The sequence below is a fragment of the Hippocampus guttulatus genome, chromosome 18 (genome assembly GCF_054856545.1).
Source record: "Hippocampus guttulatus isolate MCC_2025c chromosome 18, RoL_Hgut_1.0, whole genome shotgun sequence".
NCBI classification, from domain to species: domain Eukaryota; kingdom Metazoa; phylum Chordata; class Actinopteri; order Syngnathiformes; family Syngnathidae; genus Hippocampus; species Hippocampus guttulatus.
This window is the reverse complement of record NC_141278.1, coordinates 8,592,136-8,613,353: the sequence shown is the minus strand read 5'-3', so window position 1 is coordinate 8,613,353 and position 21,218 is coordinate 8,592,136. Positions and strand designations below refer to the sequence as shown.

Sequence of the window (21,218 nt, the reverse complement as noted above, 5' to 3'; positions counted from 1 at the left end):
CACCGAGCCACCTTTGATGTAAATGAATAGAGTTTCTGTATCTTTGATATCAAGCACACGCTAATTTATGAAGTAAAAAAAAAAGGGGGGGGGATATATTTTGCAGAAATTGTTTTTACTAGTTTTAAATGTTTTTTTGGAGACAGGAATAATACTGTATCTGGAAATGATGATGACGATTAAAAAAAGATGTTGGTCACTTGTCGCCAGGCAGAAACTGGACACCAACAACATCAAATGATCTCGTGTTACAGTTCTTTGAGCTTGCAGCCGCCCCTCCCAAAATATTGTAATGTGTTTTTTTTTATTTAAAAAAAATCACTCTGTGGCATTGCACTTTATGAAAAAAAAAGAAAACAAAAAGTAACAAACTAGTAAAACAGAATGTCAAGAATTGATCACAATTACAGGTTTTTAAAAGGTTTATTTATCACCAATGCTAGTTTTGTTAGCTTGTCTATAGCATTTTGCATTGAGTGTTACCATTGTGTGAGGAGACTTTAGTAAGGCACTGTTAATGTAGTTTTTGTTTTATGTTTAGTTTGACAATATAGTTCGCTCACCGTCTTCTGCCCATTTTTCCCCCCTGCAAACATCAATCAAGCGACGATCTTGAAAATATCAGTTGTCTTACTCGTAAGTGGAGTTAACACTGTATGTGTATTTTTATTTTTTTTATTTCCACGTCTGAAAGGCATTGACCTACACACAAGGTGGCCATGCAAGGCGCCAAATGTTCCATTTAAAAAAAAAAAAAAAAAGGAGCATGTCCACTTCATCTAAATGCAGCTTTTAGTCCACACTAATAGATCAGACAAGGTAATGGACCTTTGTCATGGCCTGAGGGTGACAGGCACAAATGTGAGTGTCACACACACCCACACACACACGCACACACACACACACACACTATTCTAATTGCCAACGATTATCCCACAAAACGTGTAAATGGAACAATAAATATGGCTTTTTAAACCTGGCTGTTACAAGCTAGCCCAGATCATCTCCACTAATTATTAGCAAACAGCCCGGACATGTCGTTTGCGGAAAAGCTGATAAAATAAAAAGGCTGAGGGGTACTCAAAGTTGAAAAGTGGTGATCAAACAGGCAAAAATGGGCAAACAAAAGCACAACCCGCTGAATTAAACCCAACCAACACACATACAGTATATGTGAAGTGAAAACTATTTATTTACGACATGAAAGCTAATGATGTAAGAAGAATATAAAATGCAACATCTTCGCTAAATGATGCCATGCTAGGGCAAAGGAATTGATTTGAATTAATTCAAGAAGTGAGTTAAGTTGAATTATAAGCATGTATTCTTTATCCTCTGGAAAAATGACGAATATTATGGCATCTTGGTTGCAACGATTTTTGCGTGAATGAGTTTTAATAAATATGCCACACGGTATGTTAAATTTATTTTTACAACTACTAAAAATGAAACTAAAACGAAGCATTTTTGGAAAGAAACTTGCTCTCAAAACTCATTAACACAAACTGAATTTAACCTTTTCATGCACAATGTAACCTGATAACATGCTAACATGTCCACTGTCGTGAGCGCTGTCCCTGAAAGGGTTCAAAACAAAAATCAAAACGTAATAAAGAACATCCATGAAAAAAGAACCCAAACTATTGTAAGGCTGATGTACAACAATGACATTACAAGACATTTAATTGTCAACTTTGTTGTTCCGTTGAGTGTTAGGACATTAGCATTAGTCTCGACTAACTAAATAAAACAAATGGTGATAAGCCCCCACGGTGTAAATGGCAATTAAAGTAGAGTAAAAAAGTGCCTGAAGCGGTTGTCGTCCTTGTGTTTCACACTTTTGAGAGAGCCGCTCTCTCTCTCTCATTTGTCTAATTGAGGAACAGTCAATCAATTAAGTGCACTGGAAATGCTGATTGGACTGATTAGTGGATTTGTTGAGATGACAGAGGCGTCAAATAATTCACCGCCTGCCGTTAAAAGTCAACACGACCAATGCGGACAAATGATGAAATGGAGCGCCATTAGTTTTACTAAAGAGGCGAGTCGTCCTAATCAAAGCTGTGGAACTTGTGTGACCCTCACACACACACACACACACACACACACACACACACACACACACACACACACACACACACACACACACACACACACACACACACACACACACGCATGTACACGCACGCACACACGCACACGCACACACACACACACACACACACACACGGACTTGAATGACAACTGCACTTCAAAATAATGAGAGCAGGATTTGGATAAGAAAATACTGCCCCCTACTGACGGTTTGAATATAAATCAGCATGTCAGTCAGCATTACTTGATATGATCCTGAGCCAATTAATTATCAGTTCGCAATTCGTTTGTATGATTAAAATAAGTGCATTTCAATCAGTGTTTAATGTAAGAGTTCATGTATTCTATTTGAGTATATTTGTTGGTTTTGTTCTATTACATCTATGATGATCACATTTTATTATGTCTATTTCGCTGTATTTATTTTAATCCATTTATTTTTTTAATGATATTGGTTATCTGCAGGAATCAAGTGGCAGTTCCAAAATGAACAGCACCCTGCAGTTTTTTTAATCTCATTCTTGGACAAAGGAATAATCTGACCTAAAGAGATTGACACTTCATTTGGGGGATTGATATTTACAATTTTGTTCTTTCTGGAAGACCTGCTCCATGCTACCCCGCTCCTAAATAAGATGATCATATCTCCGCTTACCCGGGAATGCCTTTTCTCCTGATGCTTCACACGTGCAGTCTGAGAAGATAGCCGGTACCCTTAATGTGGCAGGATGGGGTCCGGGTCATTCATCAAGAGGTGGCAGGGAAGACAGGCAGGTGGATTTCCACAACCTGCAGGTCAGATCACTTGTTTAACACATGTACACAACACAATAAACACATTGGTAAATAAATCCACATCATTCACAAAATCCTGAAAAAGTCATATTTATTGCTGTTACCAATTGAGTCTTATAATCAATAAATAACGGGCAACATTTAAAAAAAAATGACAAAACTGTATAACGGGACTGTGATATCATTTTATACAAACCTGACCTCTACTGGTCGGAATGGGACAAACATGTTGGGGCTGTGACTTCGGCGGTTTTAACAGAAGTTGGATACCATAACAATATAAAAGTAGCAATATAATACTACTATATAATATTACACGGTTATAAAGAAAACCCATTTTATATAAGACATTACCTCCTCGAAAAGCACCTAAAATCGTACTTATGTGCGTTTGTTTGACTACCTGGCGGTGATTGATGACGACATCGCATTTAAGCGCATGCGTAGAAATGAGTCTCCGCAGCTTCTGTGAGTCAAAAACATCTCAAATCGGGTGTTTACGATCCATTAACGCGTTTTTTTTCTTATTAAAAATCGGTGATTTTTAAGACAGTGTTTCCACGATATACGTGCTGGACTGTATGTTTATAAAAAAACAACAACAACAACTCTTGGTCACGGATGGCGAACTCACTCCTGTGCGCATGCGTAGAGGTGAGCCACGAGCAAGGTTTTATCTATTTCATATTTATATATAATCTATATTGATCCAAGTTTAGCCATAAAACTCGCATTTAGTCCACCATTTTGTCAAACGAGTTACTATGAGTCATCTTGAAAGTGTAGCTATTTAGTCTGGATTAAAAATCTGATACATTTTTCTTGTGTTTAGAGTGTAAAAGGCTGTCTGGCGGTCCACCTTTTCAACAGGTCATCAGAGAAAAGAATCTCATTATGGCAAACAAAGGCAAGAGCAAATGTGGCGATAAGTACTCCACTCACAACAAACATCTTAAGAAAGGTCTTCAGTTGCATTCTTGTGATTTGCACCTCGTCTCTGATGTATTCACAAAGGTAAAAAGAACTCTTTTATGTCAGCTTTTGAATATTCAATTGTATTGCGAGGCACACAAGTTAGTGAAAATGTGACTCGGCGCAGTCTCAACATCACAGTGTATAGTTTTAAATAAATTGGTAAAAATCTTCAAAAGGAAAATGTCATCATTATATCTTACAGTTGGCATACAATAATATGTGGAAATAGTAATAGGCGAAAACTCAACTAGTCTTTTTATTTGCCTAATACTGATACAGTATACGCTACATAAAAGATAAAATGTCTTCTTTTACGTTAGGATATAGGTCTTCAAACTGTTCCAAACGTTCAAAATTATTTTTTTAAAATCATCCTTTTTTTATTATATTTTATTCCACCTCAAAATTCTGTGTATTACCAAACTACTTCAAAAACAGATTATGTGCTTTCCCCCAATATTTATTAATACAACATTACCATTTCATATAAACTATACAATAAATATGAAAAGCTTTATTTTACCAAACAAAACACAAAAAGCACTCCTCTTGGATAAAAATATATTGTTGCTGTCCAACAAAAAAGTTGTTTTTTTTAAATTAAAATTCTCAAAATGTACAACATTCTTTTTTGGAGGGGGGATGACACTGACACTCCAAATACCACATTTCCCCTCGTTTCCAGTATTGACCGATCACTTGCATCTGTGTCCATTGACCTTAATTTGCTACTTAGCAAGTGAAAGCAGCGCCTTGGATGACCTAACGTGTTTTTGTGTTGTTTGCGCACAGTGCACACAAAGCTGAGTAGGGATCAGTGATGCAAATGCAGCACATCGGACGACAAAAGGTTGAGATTGCTCGTCCAAATGCCAACTGCTCTCTTCTGGGAGGGAACCTCGCATAAACAAAATGGACGCTTCGGCTGGTGACACAGATACACACACACGGGTGAGTATGTAAAAGTACCAATGAGCGAACAAAAACATATAGTGTGTCCGCTGGTGAAATAATGAAGTCAAAGTAAGCATTTGTTACTTTCTCAGATAATAATATGAATAGTAATAAAAAAGCCGCAAGGGGATATTTTGCAGTTGTGTTTTCTTCATTTTGGTTCCTTATTTATCTTACTCATCATTTTTTTGTACATTTATTTTCAAAGGTTAAAATTGCGAAAATGACAATAACTTAAAAATAAAAATAAATAAAACTACGCTCGTATAACTTTAATATTATCTTGTCAGTCAAACATGACAATGAATACTCGCATTACATCATGAAATGGTGTACCTAATGTTGTGAGCACAGGTGGAAAGTAACCATTGAGAGGTGAAAAGGTCATTTATTTTGGTTTTAGTATTTTTCTTTTGTTTTAATTGTGTCTTTTGGGGGGGGTGAGTTGCCATTTTTATTGAGCAAAATAAACTGACTAAAATTATAAAATGCTCTCAAATAAATTGAACCAGTGAGTAACACAACAGTGAAAGTAAATCATTTCAAAGCAAGGGGGTGCTTGTTGTAATAATGCTGATTAATATTTCTGTCGACGAGTCCAAAACTACAAGCACAATGTTGCACGTTGTTTACCCTCAATACTGAGCACTACTATTAACTATTATGTTGTGTTATTTGTTATTGGACCAAAGTTGTTATAGTTAACGGAAAAAAGTAAATGCGAAATGGAGATCCCCCCCCCCTTTTTTTTAAGTAGAACTCCTGAAGTGTCCACGCAGACCAAAACTCCACCTCTGCTAACGATCCATCCATCTGAGTATCAAAAGCTCCGCATTAGCAGCCAGGTGCACACCCCCTCTATTGTCTGGATGGGCCTTAAAGAGCGAAGCCCAACTTTTGAGCCCTTCATACCTGATTTGACCGACTAAGCTGCGTTCCCAGCACGTATCATGTCCACCTCCAGCAACAAGTTCCGAGGTCAGCTTCCACCCGGCCTTGGCGGCGTGCGCCACAAAGTCCTCCGGAGCAACACCACCTATCTGGCCCGGATCGCCATCATCCTCCAGGACGCCCCGGATAAAATGCTCACATTCGTGCAGGTAAGAGGTTGGGAGGGAGGTTGGGGGTTACACACACATAAAATAAGCTCAAAAATAGCATAAAAATGTAGTTACTTACTGTACCTGGATGTGATGTTTTGTAGCTGATGGACAGGATGGGCCCGCTGGTCCGAGAGGACAAGAAGTCCATCGAGAACAACGTCAGAGTATGTTTGTCCACCAACAAGTGCTTTGTCAAGGTAAGATCGTCTTAAAAAAAAAAAGGGGGGTGGAGGGAATAAACAAAACAAAAAAATAGAGAGGAAATGAGGAAATGGCAACTTTTCTGCACCAGGATCACATTAAATCTTTTTTTTTTGTATAAATAAATGATGCGGGCCATGGGAAATTATGTGAAACTGTGTATTCAAAATATCTAAAATAATGAGCTCTTACATTTTTAATGCTATTAACTTAATTGTTTATTGAAAGGTTTTCTTTTGGCAAATTTCCCCATTGTGGGGCAAAACAATCTTTGTCCTAAAGCATAGATGTCAAACTCCTGATTCAAATGAACAGATCATCAGCAAGCTCTGCTGAAGCCTGACATTGAACCTGTTCATTTGAATCAGGTGTGTTGCAACAGGGAGACTTGGAAAACATTCAGGACAGCAGCCCTCCAGGACCTGAGTTTGACACCCTGTATGTCCTAAAGGAAACCTCAAGGGAAAAAAAATATTTGCAATATTCTATTTTAAGTTATGGGTACTCTTGCATGAATAGAAAACAAATTCCTCCATTTCAAGGTGGAGGTTTGGAACACACAAAATAATTAGCAGTGATGATTTCAACAAAATGTTTTGTATTTTATTGACAGAAACAATATCAGTGGTTCGAAAGAAAGACGTTAATTAATATTTTCTGATTCGTTCAGTGGTTGACCAACTGAACCAACCGTTAAAAAAAAATAAATGCTGGCCCACCAGCTATCTTAAATCTCCAATCAGAAGGAAGGTGTGAGGAAGGGCAAGAACAGAAAAAAACCCGAATAAATTCTTTTTTTCAATCCAAATAATCATCGTCATTGGGTTAAAATACAAAAAAAAGTTAAATACAAACAGCACTCAAATGTTTAAAATTGAACCATTCTTAAAGAGTAAATGCAAAGGTATTGAACTTTCAAGTTAAATATAACTGAACTGCACTTGGGCAGTGACTTTTGGACCACACTTTGAGAATCACTGGAATAAAAATAAGTCCCAATATGGAACCAAAATGTAATGAACCTACACCCCGCCTCCCCCCTCCAGATTCCTTTGGTTCCCGACTGCCTGGGCAGCAAGCGCAACTTCTGGAAGCTGGACCTGAGTCACATCACCACCAAAATGGTGCGCCGTCACTTTCAGGACATTCTGGATTTCTTCCCTGAGCTGAGCGGCCGCAGTAAGGACGGCACGTGGAGCGCTGCACCACCGCTGCCGTTACCACCGCCGCCGCCGCCATCTGTCCAGATAAGCTGCGAGGTCAAGTTCAGCGGGCCTTTCTCCATCGAGTCCCTGCTGAAACGGGACAGCCCTGGCCCCGCCAGAATATCACCGCTCGTCAACGTGCCCGTACAAAGCGACTATCCTCGTCTTTATCATTCTACGCCGCTGGACCAGAAGCGCTGCTTCAGCGGGGATGAGGAAGGTCTCCTGTCCGGGTACTACCACAGTTCTGTGTCATGTCCAGCAGGAGGTGCCGCCCACCACAAAACGAGCAAGCAGTTCTGCTCCGGACCCCCATTCCCCACTTACGCAGTCCCCCCCTTTAACCAATCATACAACCCGTTCCCTACTTATGATCCACACCGCTTTTTTTTCTGAACTTTTTTTTTCTTTTTAAAAAGCACTTTATATTTTTAAGTGCTGATGAAGGGAACATCTTGGTCTAATGATGAACACCAGAAAAGCCCAAAAAAGACATCTCGACCACTGCGCTGTCACCAGACATGCTGAAAGAGGGAGATTTGACGAAGACCAGATGGACCTCCCTCCAGACTCCGATTGGGACACGTTAGAAAAACACAAATGTGAGGGCTTGCAGCCGAGACCGCACTCCATCTTCTTGACTGTGTTGTTGCGAGGCCCAGAGAAGCAGCCCAGATCACTTTGTCCATCTTCGTGAACTCCAGAGCTTTGACAGATCAACCAGACGGCAATTTCGATGGACTTGGTCCGAGTGTTATTCCGACTGAGAGATAAAACACGCGGTTGAAGAAAATGTTCGTTTATTATAAATTGCTCATTCTTAAGGATGAAAAAAATCCTTGTGAGCTGGAAAAACTCCAGTTGATATAAAACAAATTATTTCCTTTTGAAACCACTGTATATTGATTTTACTCTACAGGTGATTCAGAAAAACAAACAAAAACAGCTTAGCCTTTATGTCAACATAAATGCAAAAATAAATGTGCGGACCCTCTTTGACATGTTGCTTAAGTATGCATTATCATTTTTGGACAGTCAGCTTGCTCCAGGCAGGACCGCTGCAGTGGGATGGGACAGAGGCCGGATGAAATAGGGATGGGAGGTGCAACTCGGGAGGGGCGCCGTAGTCTAGGTACTCCGGGAAGCCGCCTGGACCCACCCGATACGGTGATCTCCAAGATTGTGTCTGCATCACGGCATCGGTTTGGAAAACTGTTTGCGGCACGTAACGACCTGCCATATCCGTAGCGACTGGCGGCGGTTGAGCCTGGTGTGTATTTTCATGCTTTTCAACTGGAGTCGGCGACCAATCGCACCACTCTGCAGAGGCGGAATTGAACCACTCTCGGGCGACGGGCACCTCGGTTTGCCACTCGTGGGGAGAGGCAGGAATTGGATGCTCGCCTTGGTGGTTTCTGGCCGGATGAAAATAGTGAGCAACGCTTAAGTCTTCCTCGCTTCCTCGGTTGGTGGGCTCAGAGTAAAAGTTTGAGTCCAGGGGGTCAAGAGGTGGACTCTCTTGGCTGAAGGGTGTCCTCTTCAGCAGCATCGAACCTTCAGTGAGTGGAAGGCTGACATTGAACACCACCCGACTTTTGCCTGGGACACCGCCGCCCTGTTTCTTGACTCTGGGGCCTTCTGCTGGGATGAAAAGATGAAAATAAACAAACAAACAAACACACAAAAACCCACACGCATTAAAGAGTTACCACTGGGATAATAGTGGTAAAAGGTACGCTTCTCGGCTTTTTTCCTCTTGTGGACAGTTGGGTGGCTGCTCTTCCAAAGCCTGCCGATGCCTGAAAAGTAACAACAGAAAAGATGGTAAAATAAAGGGTGAAAAACACCAAACCTGATTTTTAGGGAAAAGGTATACTGGGGTTTTGTGCACAACTGTGATGCCGATTTAGTGGTGCCGAAAACATCTGAACAGTCCTATTGTACAAACAACAATAATGAAAATGTGCTTTTAATGGCGTAAATCATTTACAGAGTCACCAGTGGAACAATTTGTAATTGTAGTATTTACCATATTGGCCCGAATATAAGACGGCGTTTTTTGCATTGAAATAAGACTGAAAAAGTGGGTGTCGTCTTCTATTCGGGGTCTAGACATTATACCCATTCACGACGCTATATGGTGCCAGAAATCATTGCAGCGAATGCTGAACTTGACTCCCCAGGCCAAAGTGAACCCCTTGTCACGAAGAAGAAAAATAAAAAATAGCGGTAAGAAAGAAAAGAGAAGAAAATAATAGAAAAGATAACAGAAAATGGAGAAACGTAGCAACAATCTGGAGAAAAGTGGGTCAAAGATCGGCCAGGTTAACCGGCAGCTGAGGAGAAGTTAGGATGTAATTTACATTTCAAAAACCAGAAGCCATTCATTTACGAATGTGATTACACTTTAGTTTACATATTTAAATGTTCAAATATTAAGACTTGAATGAGGCAAAAAACATGCTTTTTCTCTCAAATATATTGTTAGAATCATTTGTTTCAGATGTACTGTCATTATTTTCTGTATAAAAATTAATTTGGTGTTCAAAAAGTCTTTTTTCAAGGGGGTCGTCTTATAATCAGGGCCGTCTTATATTCGGGCCAATACGGTATTGGTGTGTGCGTGCCATGCGTGGAGCTTACGTCATCGCTTCTACTTCTAAATGTAAATAATCTCTGTCATCTTTTCTCTCTTTTAGGAGTAGATTTCATGTGTCAAACACTTTGATCAGTCACAAGTAGCTTGTAACGGTCGAATTTCCAAAGATGTGCCATGTTCACAAGTTTTTTTTCCGACTTGGCTCTCGGCAATGGCGGCTGCTTTTTGCTCTGTTCGTTCTTGCCCCAGAAGGTACTTACACCACTTGTAACTTTTGCTAGCAAGTTGTCCACAGAGGAATTGGGGTGCTTTGACCACCTAGAAACACAACATGTTTTAAACATAGCCGTCAATTGAAGCAGCAAAAGAAGAAAGTTTAAAAAGTGCACACGTCTCACTTCCATGTCTCCTCGTCCGTCCTCGCGCTCAACCTTCTGAGCCAGCGAGTTCATCAGCTGACTGTGGTTGCGGGTGTTTGGTCCCGCGGTCTCCACCAGCTCGCGCCGCGTTTCCATCTAACACAAGAGTTGAAGGTTGAAATTCCAATTTCACATTCTCTCTCCCAGACACCCTCGCTCATGTATAAATGCTGACCAGGTAGCTGTGCACATGGCTCGAGCTGCTGACGTGGTGGATGAAAGCCCGCGTGTCGACCCGAGCCCGGCAGCAGTGGCACAGGAAGCAGTAAGTGCGAGCGTCCTCCTCGCAAACGCACTCAGTTACCCTGAAAAGACCTGAGAGGCCAAACGGGATGAAAACGTGTCAGTGGCACTTATAATTTTGTTTTTAAGATAATGGAATTCTATTATTGGAAAAAAATACACGGTTTAAAAGACAATTTGGTCTTATTGTTTTGTTTCTTCATTTCAATCAAGACAACAGAAAACGGGTCTCAAAATGCTTGCTTTGCCAAATAACATTCATTACAAAATGGTCGCCTGTGATGATGCGACAGAAACAGTGCCTCGAACTGACCAATGAGAGGTTTCTTTCCCTTGTAGCGATCGCGCAAGGTGTGGCCAAAGCTCGGAGTGATTTCCTCAGCCCAGGAAGAACCATCACCCTCTGCGAGTTGTGCCTCCTTGTGGACAATCTTGACCACCCTGTGTTCCTCTTCCTTGTAATCTTGCTCTTCTCCACCATCAAGCCTGTTGTTTGACGGGCTCTCTGGCTCGGCAGCGCCATACATGAGGTACCTACTCAATTGTATCGCTTAAAAAAAAAAAAAGAGAGAATATAGTCATTTAATATGCAACAACAGGAAGTGATGGATTCAAGAGCTGGGAAATTACCCTCGCTATCACTGGTGGCTTTTAGCATCTCGAACGCAGCATCCTCAACTTCCAGCAACTTTTTTGGGGGGGGGGGGGCACAAAAATAAACCACACGATGGTTATGTAAATGATGTCAATGGCGCCCTCCTCTCATTTGTCACAAAAATGTAAAAAGGGTATCTAGTGACCCATAAAAACAAAACGGCACAATGAGTGGTATGACAGCTAAGCTAACAAGACATTGTGTTGCTGTCATACATGCTAAAGGCTAACAATAATGTAGCAAAGAAGCAGTACCGGTGAGTGATATGCAAATTGTGTCGCATAAATAACAAAAATGCTGGGAAAATTGTCACGTACTGCTAACAGCTAAGCTAACAGCGTACCTAAACTACGTGCTGCATGCTAACAAGAATGGAAGCGGGAAGAAGCACGAGCAATTGCTGCGCAAGCCAAATGAACAGAAAATGGTGAAAATGTGGAATTTATTGCTAGCGCCCAAGTTAACAGGCTAACAAGAAAACATATTGCTATCAGACATGCTAAAGGCTAAACGGTGAAAAAAAAAAAAAAAAAACAATCTGATCAAATCTCTAATCTGTCTAGTCTTTGAGCACCAGAATGAGTTTGGAGCATCTTGGAAGCAAATGACTTCTCAGTTTAGCCGGCGGTGTTAATGTTAAAGTTTTTGTCGTGAGAGAGACCTTGATGTCCCCGGGTCCCTCCTTGTCCTCCAGCACCCTGGCGATGTCCATCAGAGGCCGGGCCAGCAGAGACATGTCAGTGCCTCTCTCCTTCACGTTCGACAGCAGGTTGGGGTACCAAAATTTCTGTTCAGTAAACACCAAAGCACCATACATGTTATGCTAACTAGCGACCCACAGAGTAGCTAGTTAGTAGTTTAGGATTAGGATTTTTGATTGGACAGGGAATTACAAACAGTGATTTTTAAATCTATTCGTGTGTGAAAGGGACCAACTTAAAATGTGGGGGAAGGACTTGACGCGGAATGTGAGCGTGTGGTGACAGTAAACCGGGCAATTTTTTTTTTTTTTTAAATCTTCCGTCGCAGTTCTAAAGGCAGCTGGCAAGCTGAAGGAAGATAGCGCAAAATCCTGAACTTTCACCTTAATAGTCACTTAAAAAGGACTTTCTCAGACAACTTTGACGCTGCTTCTCTGTGTGAAAGTACACACAGTCACAGGAATCTAACACCCTACTCGGTTCTTTGTGAAACAGCAAATCATGAAAATTATACAACTCCGAGGCACTTTCGCCTTCGCATTTCTGCCTTTCACACAAGGAAGCCCGGCACTGTGAAAAGCGGGGCGGGGGTACCGGGCTACTCACGGTGTAATTATATCGATGGAGGCTGCCCATGATGTGGTTGCGGATGTCACCTTTGCTCAAGCGAGACGTGCACACCTCGCAGAGGTACACAGCTTCGCCACCCCCACGCACGCCTGCTTTCACGCATTCTGTGATGCTGCGCAGACCTGCAGGGACGTGACAGTAAATCAACACCGTTATCATATGATTCAAAGCTAACAATAAAGGATGTTTGTTTGTACCAATTATGGGCTGTAATCGTTGGCTGTTGTTCAGGTACACCTTCAGTGAATTAAACAGCTCACTGGATATGCCTGCAAAGAAACACCGGGTGATAAGTCAGCGATAAAAGGGGGTTTCCACACATTTTTTCATCATTTGGAGAACTATACTTCTTTGTGTTCCGTGCTGCATGCTGTTCAGATCTGGACTCAAGGCCTGGCCAGCTGCGAGGAGTGGGCTGTAAAAACAAGAGATAACGTCAATATTTATTATGACGTGCGAGTGAGAAAGTGGCCTCCGGTGTAGGTTATACTGACATCAGGATTAGGGCCGGATGTAAAGCCCACAATAATACCCTTGCCACAATTTACTCCATGCTGGTTCATTTGGCTTCAAGGAAGGAAATCACTCAGAATTAAAAAAAAACACACACACAAGAGAAGTAATTCAATTTGCCCGTCAGTTTCTTTCCCGGTCTGGAGTTGAAGAAATTACAAGTTAGCGCGGAACGCCGTTCGACACACCCGGAAGATGGGCGCCCCCTCTCCGGTTTATGACACCGCATGTTTGTGGAGAGCTTGGTGCAAAATGACTTGCAGACGACCTGATTCTGCTTTTCTTCATGAACATGAGCGATACTAAAATGCAGCCTCCACAATTGATAGATTTCCTGACACCAAGTCTTTCCCCCAAGGGGAATGGAGGTTGACCTCGGCGGGCCGTCCATCTTGGCATGTAGGCTCTCATCGTTCTTGGTTCACATCCTGTCAACTTAGAGCAGAGCTTCTCCCACGTACTCCCGGACAACATTTTAGGAGCTCTGAATCCTGCAAACTCGGTCACGGCCACCTTGTTTTTCTGTGTGTTATCTGACGAATGGCCATATTGATGAGCATCAAACAGTCTGCCTACAACGAAGGGAAAAATATGATTTGTTCCTATAAGAACGATGTGTGTATACATTTACGCTGTATTTTTGATGTAGTGTCTGTTTTATATTAGTATTGTGCAAATTTCATGGAATTAGGTTAGCTAATCGTAGTAGGTAGAAAAACGGGCATATGGTTGTCAAACAGAGAAATGAATATGTCAAACGAATGCGTAAGTAAGAAGCAAGATGTATATTGATGATACTTGTTAGCGAATTACATGTCAAAGAATGCATGGGAAGCGAACAAAATGTATACTGATGACAATTGCTAGCTATTCTGCAATGGTCCTCATTAGATTAGCAAAAACACCCTCCATTGTATTAGCAAAACGCATAACGGAAATGACTGTCGTACGCTTTCAGTAATTACTGCGGGTTGCCGAGCCGGTGTAGTGTCTGTTTCATATTGGTATTGTGTTAAAACACGTTAGTTAATCATAGTAGAGAAAACGGGCATACGGTTGTCAAACAGAGAAATAAATATGTCAAACAAATGTGGAACCAAGAAGCTAATTGTATATTGATGAAGCATGTTAGCTACCTACCTTCGATTTCCTCTATTATGTCTCATTCGGACAAATACACTCGATGCTTTTCTATATCATTTTATCAACGGCTTGACCTGCGCAGCAAAGTGAGTACTGAAGTGCGTGTGCATTGTGGTATCTGTTCTATGTTAAGTGGTGTATGTTTGAGGTAAAGAATACAAACCTTATACATTCCAACGTAGCAAGCGGAAGATGAGTATGGTTGCCATAGCTATACAAGTTAACTGCTCTACAATGGAATGTGGTTGTCATAGCAAAGCAAGTTAGCTGCCCTGAAATGGTCATTGTTAAGATTAGCAGAAAATGCCCGTTGTCTGCTCGGCAAATATCATCGTTAGGTAGCCAAGCATACGGATATGGTTAAATCCACAAGCAATCACACAAAGGCCCAGTAGGGCCCCCTATTATATTTTTTATAACAGAACAACTGTGATACCATTATAATCCATAAACCAGGTTGTGAAGTAATTATAGATACCATTAAAATCTAGCTAACGAAGAAAGCCACAGCCAATCAGAATTACACAACGCAGTATGACACCATTAAGTTGACAAACAATCGTAGAAACTAACCAATGAAATGAGAGGGGTTGCCCCCCATATCGCTATAAAACCTGTGTGTATTCTCAGGAGAATTCAGAGTTTTTCCGATGTGCACATCTGTACCTCTCCGGGTTTTTGATTGAATAAACTCGTTTGTGACCAGCCTGCACCTCGGCCTCTGGACTTAGTTTGTATTTGGACTTTGAACGATCTCGGCTTCAAGCTCTTAGAAACCTCTGGTGTATCCCCTGATCTGCGGCTCGACTAAGGATCGTCACTTCGCTTTTTTTGTGTCGGCCCACCGGATCCCTCAGCTGACGCCCGGGAAGAGGTGGAACGCCTCGGCGCGCCCCTGGTCTCCAGGAGAAGGCGTAGGGTCTGGCTCCGGGCCGACACATCACCGGCGAAGACACAATCAAATCTAAAGACTCGCATACATTGAGTTACCATGACTACGGGGATACGGTAATACCTGAAAACCACATGCAATCACACAAAGGCCCGGCAGGGGCCTCTATTATATTTTAAAGATAAAACTAGTGTGATACCATTAGAATCCAGAACCAAGACATGAAGTGATTTATAGATACCATTAAAATCTAGCCAACTAAGAAGGCCACAGCCAATCAGAATTACACAACGCATTATGATACGATTAAAGTTGATGAACGATCGAAGAGACTAACCAATGAAATGAGAGGGGTTGGCCCCTCATAACGCCATAAAACCTGTGTTTAGTCTCGGGAGATTTCAGAGTTTTTCCGATGTGCACATCTGTACCTATCCGGGTTTTGATTGAATAAAACTCGTCTGTGACCAGCTTGCACCTCGGCCTCTGGACTAAATTTGTACTTGGATTTTGAACGATTCCGGCCTCAAGCTCAAAGAAATATCTGGTATGTCCCCCGGTCTGCGGCTCTATTAAGGAACGTTTTTGTGTCGGCCCACCTGATCCCTCAGCCAACACCCGGGAAGAGGCAGAACGCCCGGCTCCGGGCCGACACATCATTAAATACAAATTTACAGACTACCTAATCCTGGTGCTCTTATTTTGTAATGCCTTAGCAAACTGATTTGTCGCAGGTTAATGCCAGGGACCTGACGCAAGGGTTTTATTAAACAAAAATTACGTATATCTCCTTCCTGGGCAATCGGCCCCCGTCAGGGACTTGCCCCCCCTCCCGGGTCCCACACCCGGTACGACTCTCGCTGGTGCCCCGCGAGGTTCACACTCAGTGCGGGCCCCGGAAGGGCCCTCGCCTGATTTTTGTTTAAGGAGGGTTGTGGGGCGGCTACTCCCACTTCCCTCCGTTCCAGCGGGGTGAGCCCTGGGCGCCTCACCTTCCGGTGAGGCCCCACCTCCTCCCCCGCCGGCTGGTGGGCATTTAGCCGCAACTGGGGCCCAAGAGCCCCGGCGTTCCCCCCTCGCGCCACTTGGAGGCATCGTGGTGGGATTACGTATATCCTCTGTCAACATGGCTTCTTCTTCGTCTTCATATATTGTACATGGTATGGCAATCACCCAATCACTGAATCTGTATTTCTACTGCGTTAATTTATTCATTTTTCGATCCTCACAAGGGTTGCGGGGGTTGCTGGAGCCTATCCCAGCCGTCTTCGGGCAGTAGGCGGGGGACACCGTGAACCGGTTGCCAGCCAATCGCAGGGCATACAGAGGACGAACAACCATCCACGCTCACACTCACACCTAGGGACAATTGGGAGTGTTCAATCAGCCTGAAATGAATGTTTTTGGAATGTGGGAGGAAACCGGAGTACCCGGAGAAAACCCAGACAGGCACGGGGAGAATGATGTGTCGGCCCGGAGCCAGACCCCACGCCTTCTCCCGGGGACCAGGGGCGCGCCGAGGCGTTCCGTCTCTTCCCGGGCGTCAGCTGAAGGATCCGGTGGGCCGACACAAAAGAAGCGAAAATCCAAGGTTTCTTAGTCGAGCCGCAGATCAGGGGACACACCAGAAGTTTCTAAGAGCTTGAAGCCGAGATCGTTTAAAGTCCAAAAACAAACTAAGTCCAGAGGCCGAGGTGCAGGCTGGTCACAAACGAGTTTATTCAATCAAACCCGGAGAGGTACAGATGTGCACATCAGGAAAACTCTGAAAAACTCTCTGGAATACACACAGGTTTTATAGCGATATGAGGGGCAACCCCTCTCATTTCATTGGTCAGTTTCTAAGATCGTTTGTTAACTTAATGGTGTCATACTGCGTTGTGTAATTCTGATTGGCTGTGGCTTTCTTTGTTAGCTAGATTTTAATGGTATCTATAATTACTTCATAACTTAGTTTATGGATTATAATAGTATCACAGTTGTTCTGTTTATAAAAATATAATAGGGGCCCCTACCGGGCCTTTGTATGATTGCTTGTGGCTTTCACCATATCTGTATGCGTGGCTACCTAGTAATGATCTTTCCTGAGCAGACAACGGTCGGTTAACAATTTGACATAGAACAGATACCCTTATGCACTCGCACTTCAGTACTCTCTTTGCTGGGTAGGTCAAGCCGTTGATGAAATGATATAGAAACGCATTGAGTGTTTTTTTTGTCCGAATGAAACCTATTAGCAGAAAGCAAAAGTTGATAGCTAATACGCTTCGTTAATGTACAATTAGCTTCTGGGTTCCACATTTGTTTGACCTATTAATTTCTCTGTTCGACAACCGTATGCCTGTTTTTTTCTCTATCAGCTATGAGTTATTAATGTGGTTTAACACAGTATTAATATAAAACAGACACTACAAGAACATGCAAACTCCACACAGAGAGGCCGGAGCTGGAATTGAACCAGGTACCTCTGCACTGTGAGGTCAACGCACTAACCACTGGACCACCGGGCCGCCTACTGCATTAACTCATTCAGTACCAGCCAATTCTGGACCAAGTCTGAAAAGACGTTTAAAAACATCTTTGGGAGTGAATGAGTTAATAATAAATAACAATAATACATTTAATTTTGAAACCGCTTTTCATCGTACTCAAAGACACTTTACAGTCCCCCCCAGGTTCTGAGCCTGGTCACGGGAATGGCGAGGGGGTTTGTCTTTGAGGAGCGGAGGTTGTGGGAAGGAGTGTATGGGTGAAGAAGGTCGGAGAGGTAAGGAGGGGGCCTGATTGTGAAGGGCTTTATAGGTAAGGAGGAGGAGTTTAAACTCGATACGCTGGGGAACGGCGAGCCAGTGGAGGTTTTAAGGACGGGGGTGATGTTGGGTATTACATTGATGCAGTTGGATTAAAATGTGTTTTGATGCGATGAATCACTCACTGCTCTTCAATTTTGTCGATTCTCATGCAATCGCCCTACCCGCATCAATACAACTCGATCAAACATCCCCCCAGTGTCACTCTATCACTTCACATGGATAATTGTCACGGAAATTTTATATTCAAAAGGGTCAACTTGTATTTTATAATTCACTGTGTTAACTTGTAGCACACATTCTTCGAAGAGTGGCTGCAAGTTTGTTGTGTGCAAGATTGTTGTTTTCCTGTGCTTCAGACATGGAGATGCAAAGCAGGATGAGCTGCGGACAGGTGTTAAGAGAGGGGCACGCTTCTCTTTCTTTCTCTTGTCACTTTTTTTGCATTATCGAATACGTATAACTAATGCTATGTGCATCTCTCTCTCTCTCTCACTCACTCACTGAAATACATTTCCAAATATTTTGCTTTCATGGCTCTCTTAGTCGAAAAGGTTCCCAACGCCCGGTTTAGAGAGTAGCATATTAACTACAATCCCAGGGCTGCCACCCATGACAAGGTCAGGATAACCTGGCCGCCCATCTTAAAATTCACCTAAAGCCAGGGACAGAGGGACGTGGATATGGCCAGAGTAAACAAGTATGTTTGAATAGAACAAGCGTTGAAGTTCCCATGCATGTTCATGTACTGTAATCTCATATTGATTCTTGTATTGTTTGTGCTGTTGCAATTCATGTGACTTTCAATAAAAGCTCAGGTGTGGGATGAAACTTGCAGAGGTCTGACCAACTCACTGTGGTTTCATCTCTCCTGGTCAGTGTCTGGCCATAGGTCTCCGTTGTCCTTTTGTCCCTAAACTTCTTACTTGTCCTGGTGAAGGCCACTCCAACGCGATAGGCGGGGTTCTCCCGTGACAGTTCGTATCTAATCCCTCGTTCCCGCTGTTGAGGAATGGGAGCTGTCAATTTGCTCTTAGCCCTCCTTGGACACAGGTTCTTTTATCTCTCTATAAGGTGGAAGAAGACCCAACACCACGTCGTCTTTTCTTCAGTTTATCAGAACGCAACACGAATCGATTCGGGCTCCTGTGAGTCTCAGATTTCATCAGGAAGCCCCGACAAAATACAGTCACACGTATATATAGGCATAGTATGTTAATTATGTTAATTAGGGGGGGGCAGTCCTTCCCCTTATGTAAAAATCAGAAACGAAGAAAGGTCAATGCAGTTCGATCTTGGCATTTTGACAAAGTACAGACCACATCTGCTGTGCACAAATCTCGAGATAAGAGTTCCTCCTCAAGGGAACTTGACAGCCTTCAGGAACTTTCCTGAGGTGGGGGACGCAAAAGAAGACACTTGGGGGCTGTTAATCACTCAAGGGGAAATAGGACCCCAACTTCACCCTACATTCTTTGTTTTAAGTAGCGGATGTTCAGGACCGGTACCAATAGTTCTCATAGCAAGGTGAAATTCCTCAACAGTGTTCTACTACTACTTCGAGCGGAATAATTCCTTAACACCGCGATAAACGAAAATCCGCGAAGTAGCAACCAATTAACATACACACACACACACACACACACATATGTGTATATATATATATATATATATATAATTGCCGCACGTGGGCCTTTGCGCTAGAGCTGAGCGCGCTAACACACACACACACACACACACACTAACAGCATGTAAACAACACTTAAGACACTGATTAAAGATCAAAGAGTAACCTGCGTGATAAGACAGAAAGAAGATGCACAGCCAATCAACGTGGCTTTACATCTTCTCAGCCCCCCACTCACCCCACATGTACTGTATGTGCTGCTCTATGTAACTCACTGTTGTTTTGTTGACTTTCGCTGCTTCTCGCGGGACAGTTTGCGGACTTTTTGCGGACTTCAAAAAAATAAAGAAAATATATTTTTTTTTTATATGAATATGTTTGAAAAAATCCGCAGTGCACTGAAGCCGCGATAAACGAACCACGAAATAGCGAGGGATCACTGTAACACAACTGTAAAGAAACTTGCTTATCCTTCTATTGGTTACATGGATATCACACATATCCAGAATTGTGCTGATTGTGTAATCCACGACGTTGACAGACATGTATAATACAATTTAAATACAAACTGATTATCAAGATGGGACTGTAGCAATATAGTTTAACGGCATTTTCCCGTTTTGATTCATACCGTCATAACTCACAAATGGAAAATATCAAACACTGTTGTATTAAACTCATCAAACTTGAACTAACACTTTGTTTTTACTTTCATTAGGGGTCGCAAGTGATTCATCACACACACCCAAGATGGAGTCGAAAGTCCATTGGATAAACGAACGAATCTCAAGACACCCCCAAAACGCCATTAATTTATGCGCTTTATCGTCAACGTTTACTCGTCGTACAAGTTCTGTGAATGTTTTAAATTGTTCGGGTTGTCATTATAGCAGAAAAGTAGACTGAAAAGTGTGGAAATGTTATCGATGAGCTCGTGTGTCGAACATCATAGCGGACCTGTTGCTCTGTTTAAAACCACAAAAAATAGTATACATTGGAATCATCGTTCGTTCGTTAGTTAGTTTGAATATTAATGACATAATGTATTCTGTAACTCTGACGGTATCCGCTTGGTTAAAATACACGTCAAGAATGTCCTATTGGTGAAACGTCTGACTACTTCTTGTTTAGTTCAAACGTAGCTTGTAGCAGACGTTTATCAAACGGAAATTACACATAAAGGTAGCACTTAAATTGCAACTCACCACCGGAAAAGCGACCCTTTAGTTTGTGTCCAGCTACCACCACCCAAAAGGGTAAAGAAAAGTGAAAAACCTGTTTCTTTTCCAAAGAAATCGAAACCCGCGTGGAAATTTGAGGGAACGACTGAGAAATGGTGACTTCATGAAACAACTTCCGCCCACTCTACAAAAGGCGCATGCGCATACTGGAAAGACGGTTTAAAGCAGTGGTGTCAAACATACGGCCCGTGGGATAATTTAAAAGTGAAAAAATACATAAAAGACACGGAATTGATGGTTTTAATACGCTGGAATTCATGAATCATCCACTAGGGGGAACACGGTTTTATTCAGAGTAGAAGACGATATTGTTTTGATCAGAGAAGAACAGCAGTCTCAGTCTGTCACTGAGACAGACCCAACACAGCAGTAAAAGCCAGCTACCTAATTGCGAGCGAAATAGCATTAGCATCAAAGC

At 42.3% G+C, this 21,218-nt stretch overlaps 2 protein-coding genes across 2 annotated transcripts; one reads left to right on the top strand and one right to left on the bottom strand.

Annotated features, from left to right (window-relative positions):
• Positions 1-5,768: 5,768 nt before the first annotated feature.
• Positions 5,769-8,128, top strand: LOC147191032 (uncharacterized). Its single transcript, XM_086137473.1, has 3 exons — positions 5,769-5,918; positions 6,023-6,118; positions 7,169-8,128. The coding sequence occupies exons 1-3, from the start codon at positions 5,769-5,771 to the stop codon at positions 7,721-7,723; spliced, it is 801 nt and encodes a 266-aa protein (XP_085993599.1). The 3' UTR covers positions 7,724-8,128.
• On the bottom strand, positions 8,111-20,913 carry LOC147191031 (uncharacterized). Its single transcript, XM_086137434.1, is given in 14 exon segments — positions 8,111-8,422; positions 8,424-8,968; positions 9,037-9,126; positions 10,187-10,244; positions 10,325-10,441; positions 10,521-10,660; positions 10,902-11,138; positions 11,219-11,276; positions 11,905-12,030; positions 12,551-12,696; positions 12,772-12,843; positions 12,922-12,989; positions 18,788-18,934; positions 20,765-20,913. Coding segments are annotated over 13 exon segments (1,728 nt in total). The 5' UTR covers positions 18,799-18,934; positions 20,765-20,913; the 3' UTR covers positions 8,111-8,362.
• Between the last annotated feature and the right edge of the window lie 305 nt (positions 20,914-21,218).

Bases quoted from the DNA above. Each gene is read 5' to 3' on its own strand.
- LOC147191032 (XM_086137473.1), top strand. From the start codon at position 5,769: ATGTCCACCTCCAGCAACAAGTTCCGAGGTCAGCTTCCACCCGGCCTT. The intron at 5,919-6,022 runs GTAAGAGGTTGG...GATGTTTTGTAG, and splicing joins AAATGCTCACATTCGTGCAG to CTGATGGACAGGATGGGCCC. The intron at 6,119-7,168 runs GTAAGATCGTCT...TCCCCCCTCCAG, and splicing joins CCAACAAGTGCTTTGTCAAG to ATTCCTTTGGTTCCCGACTG.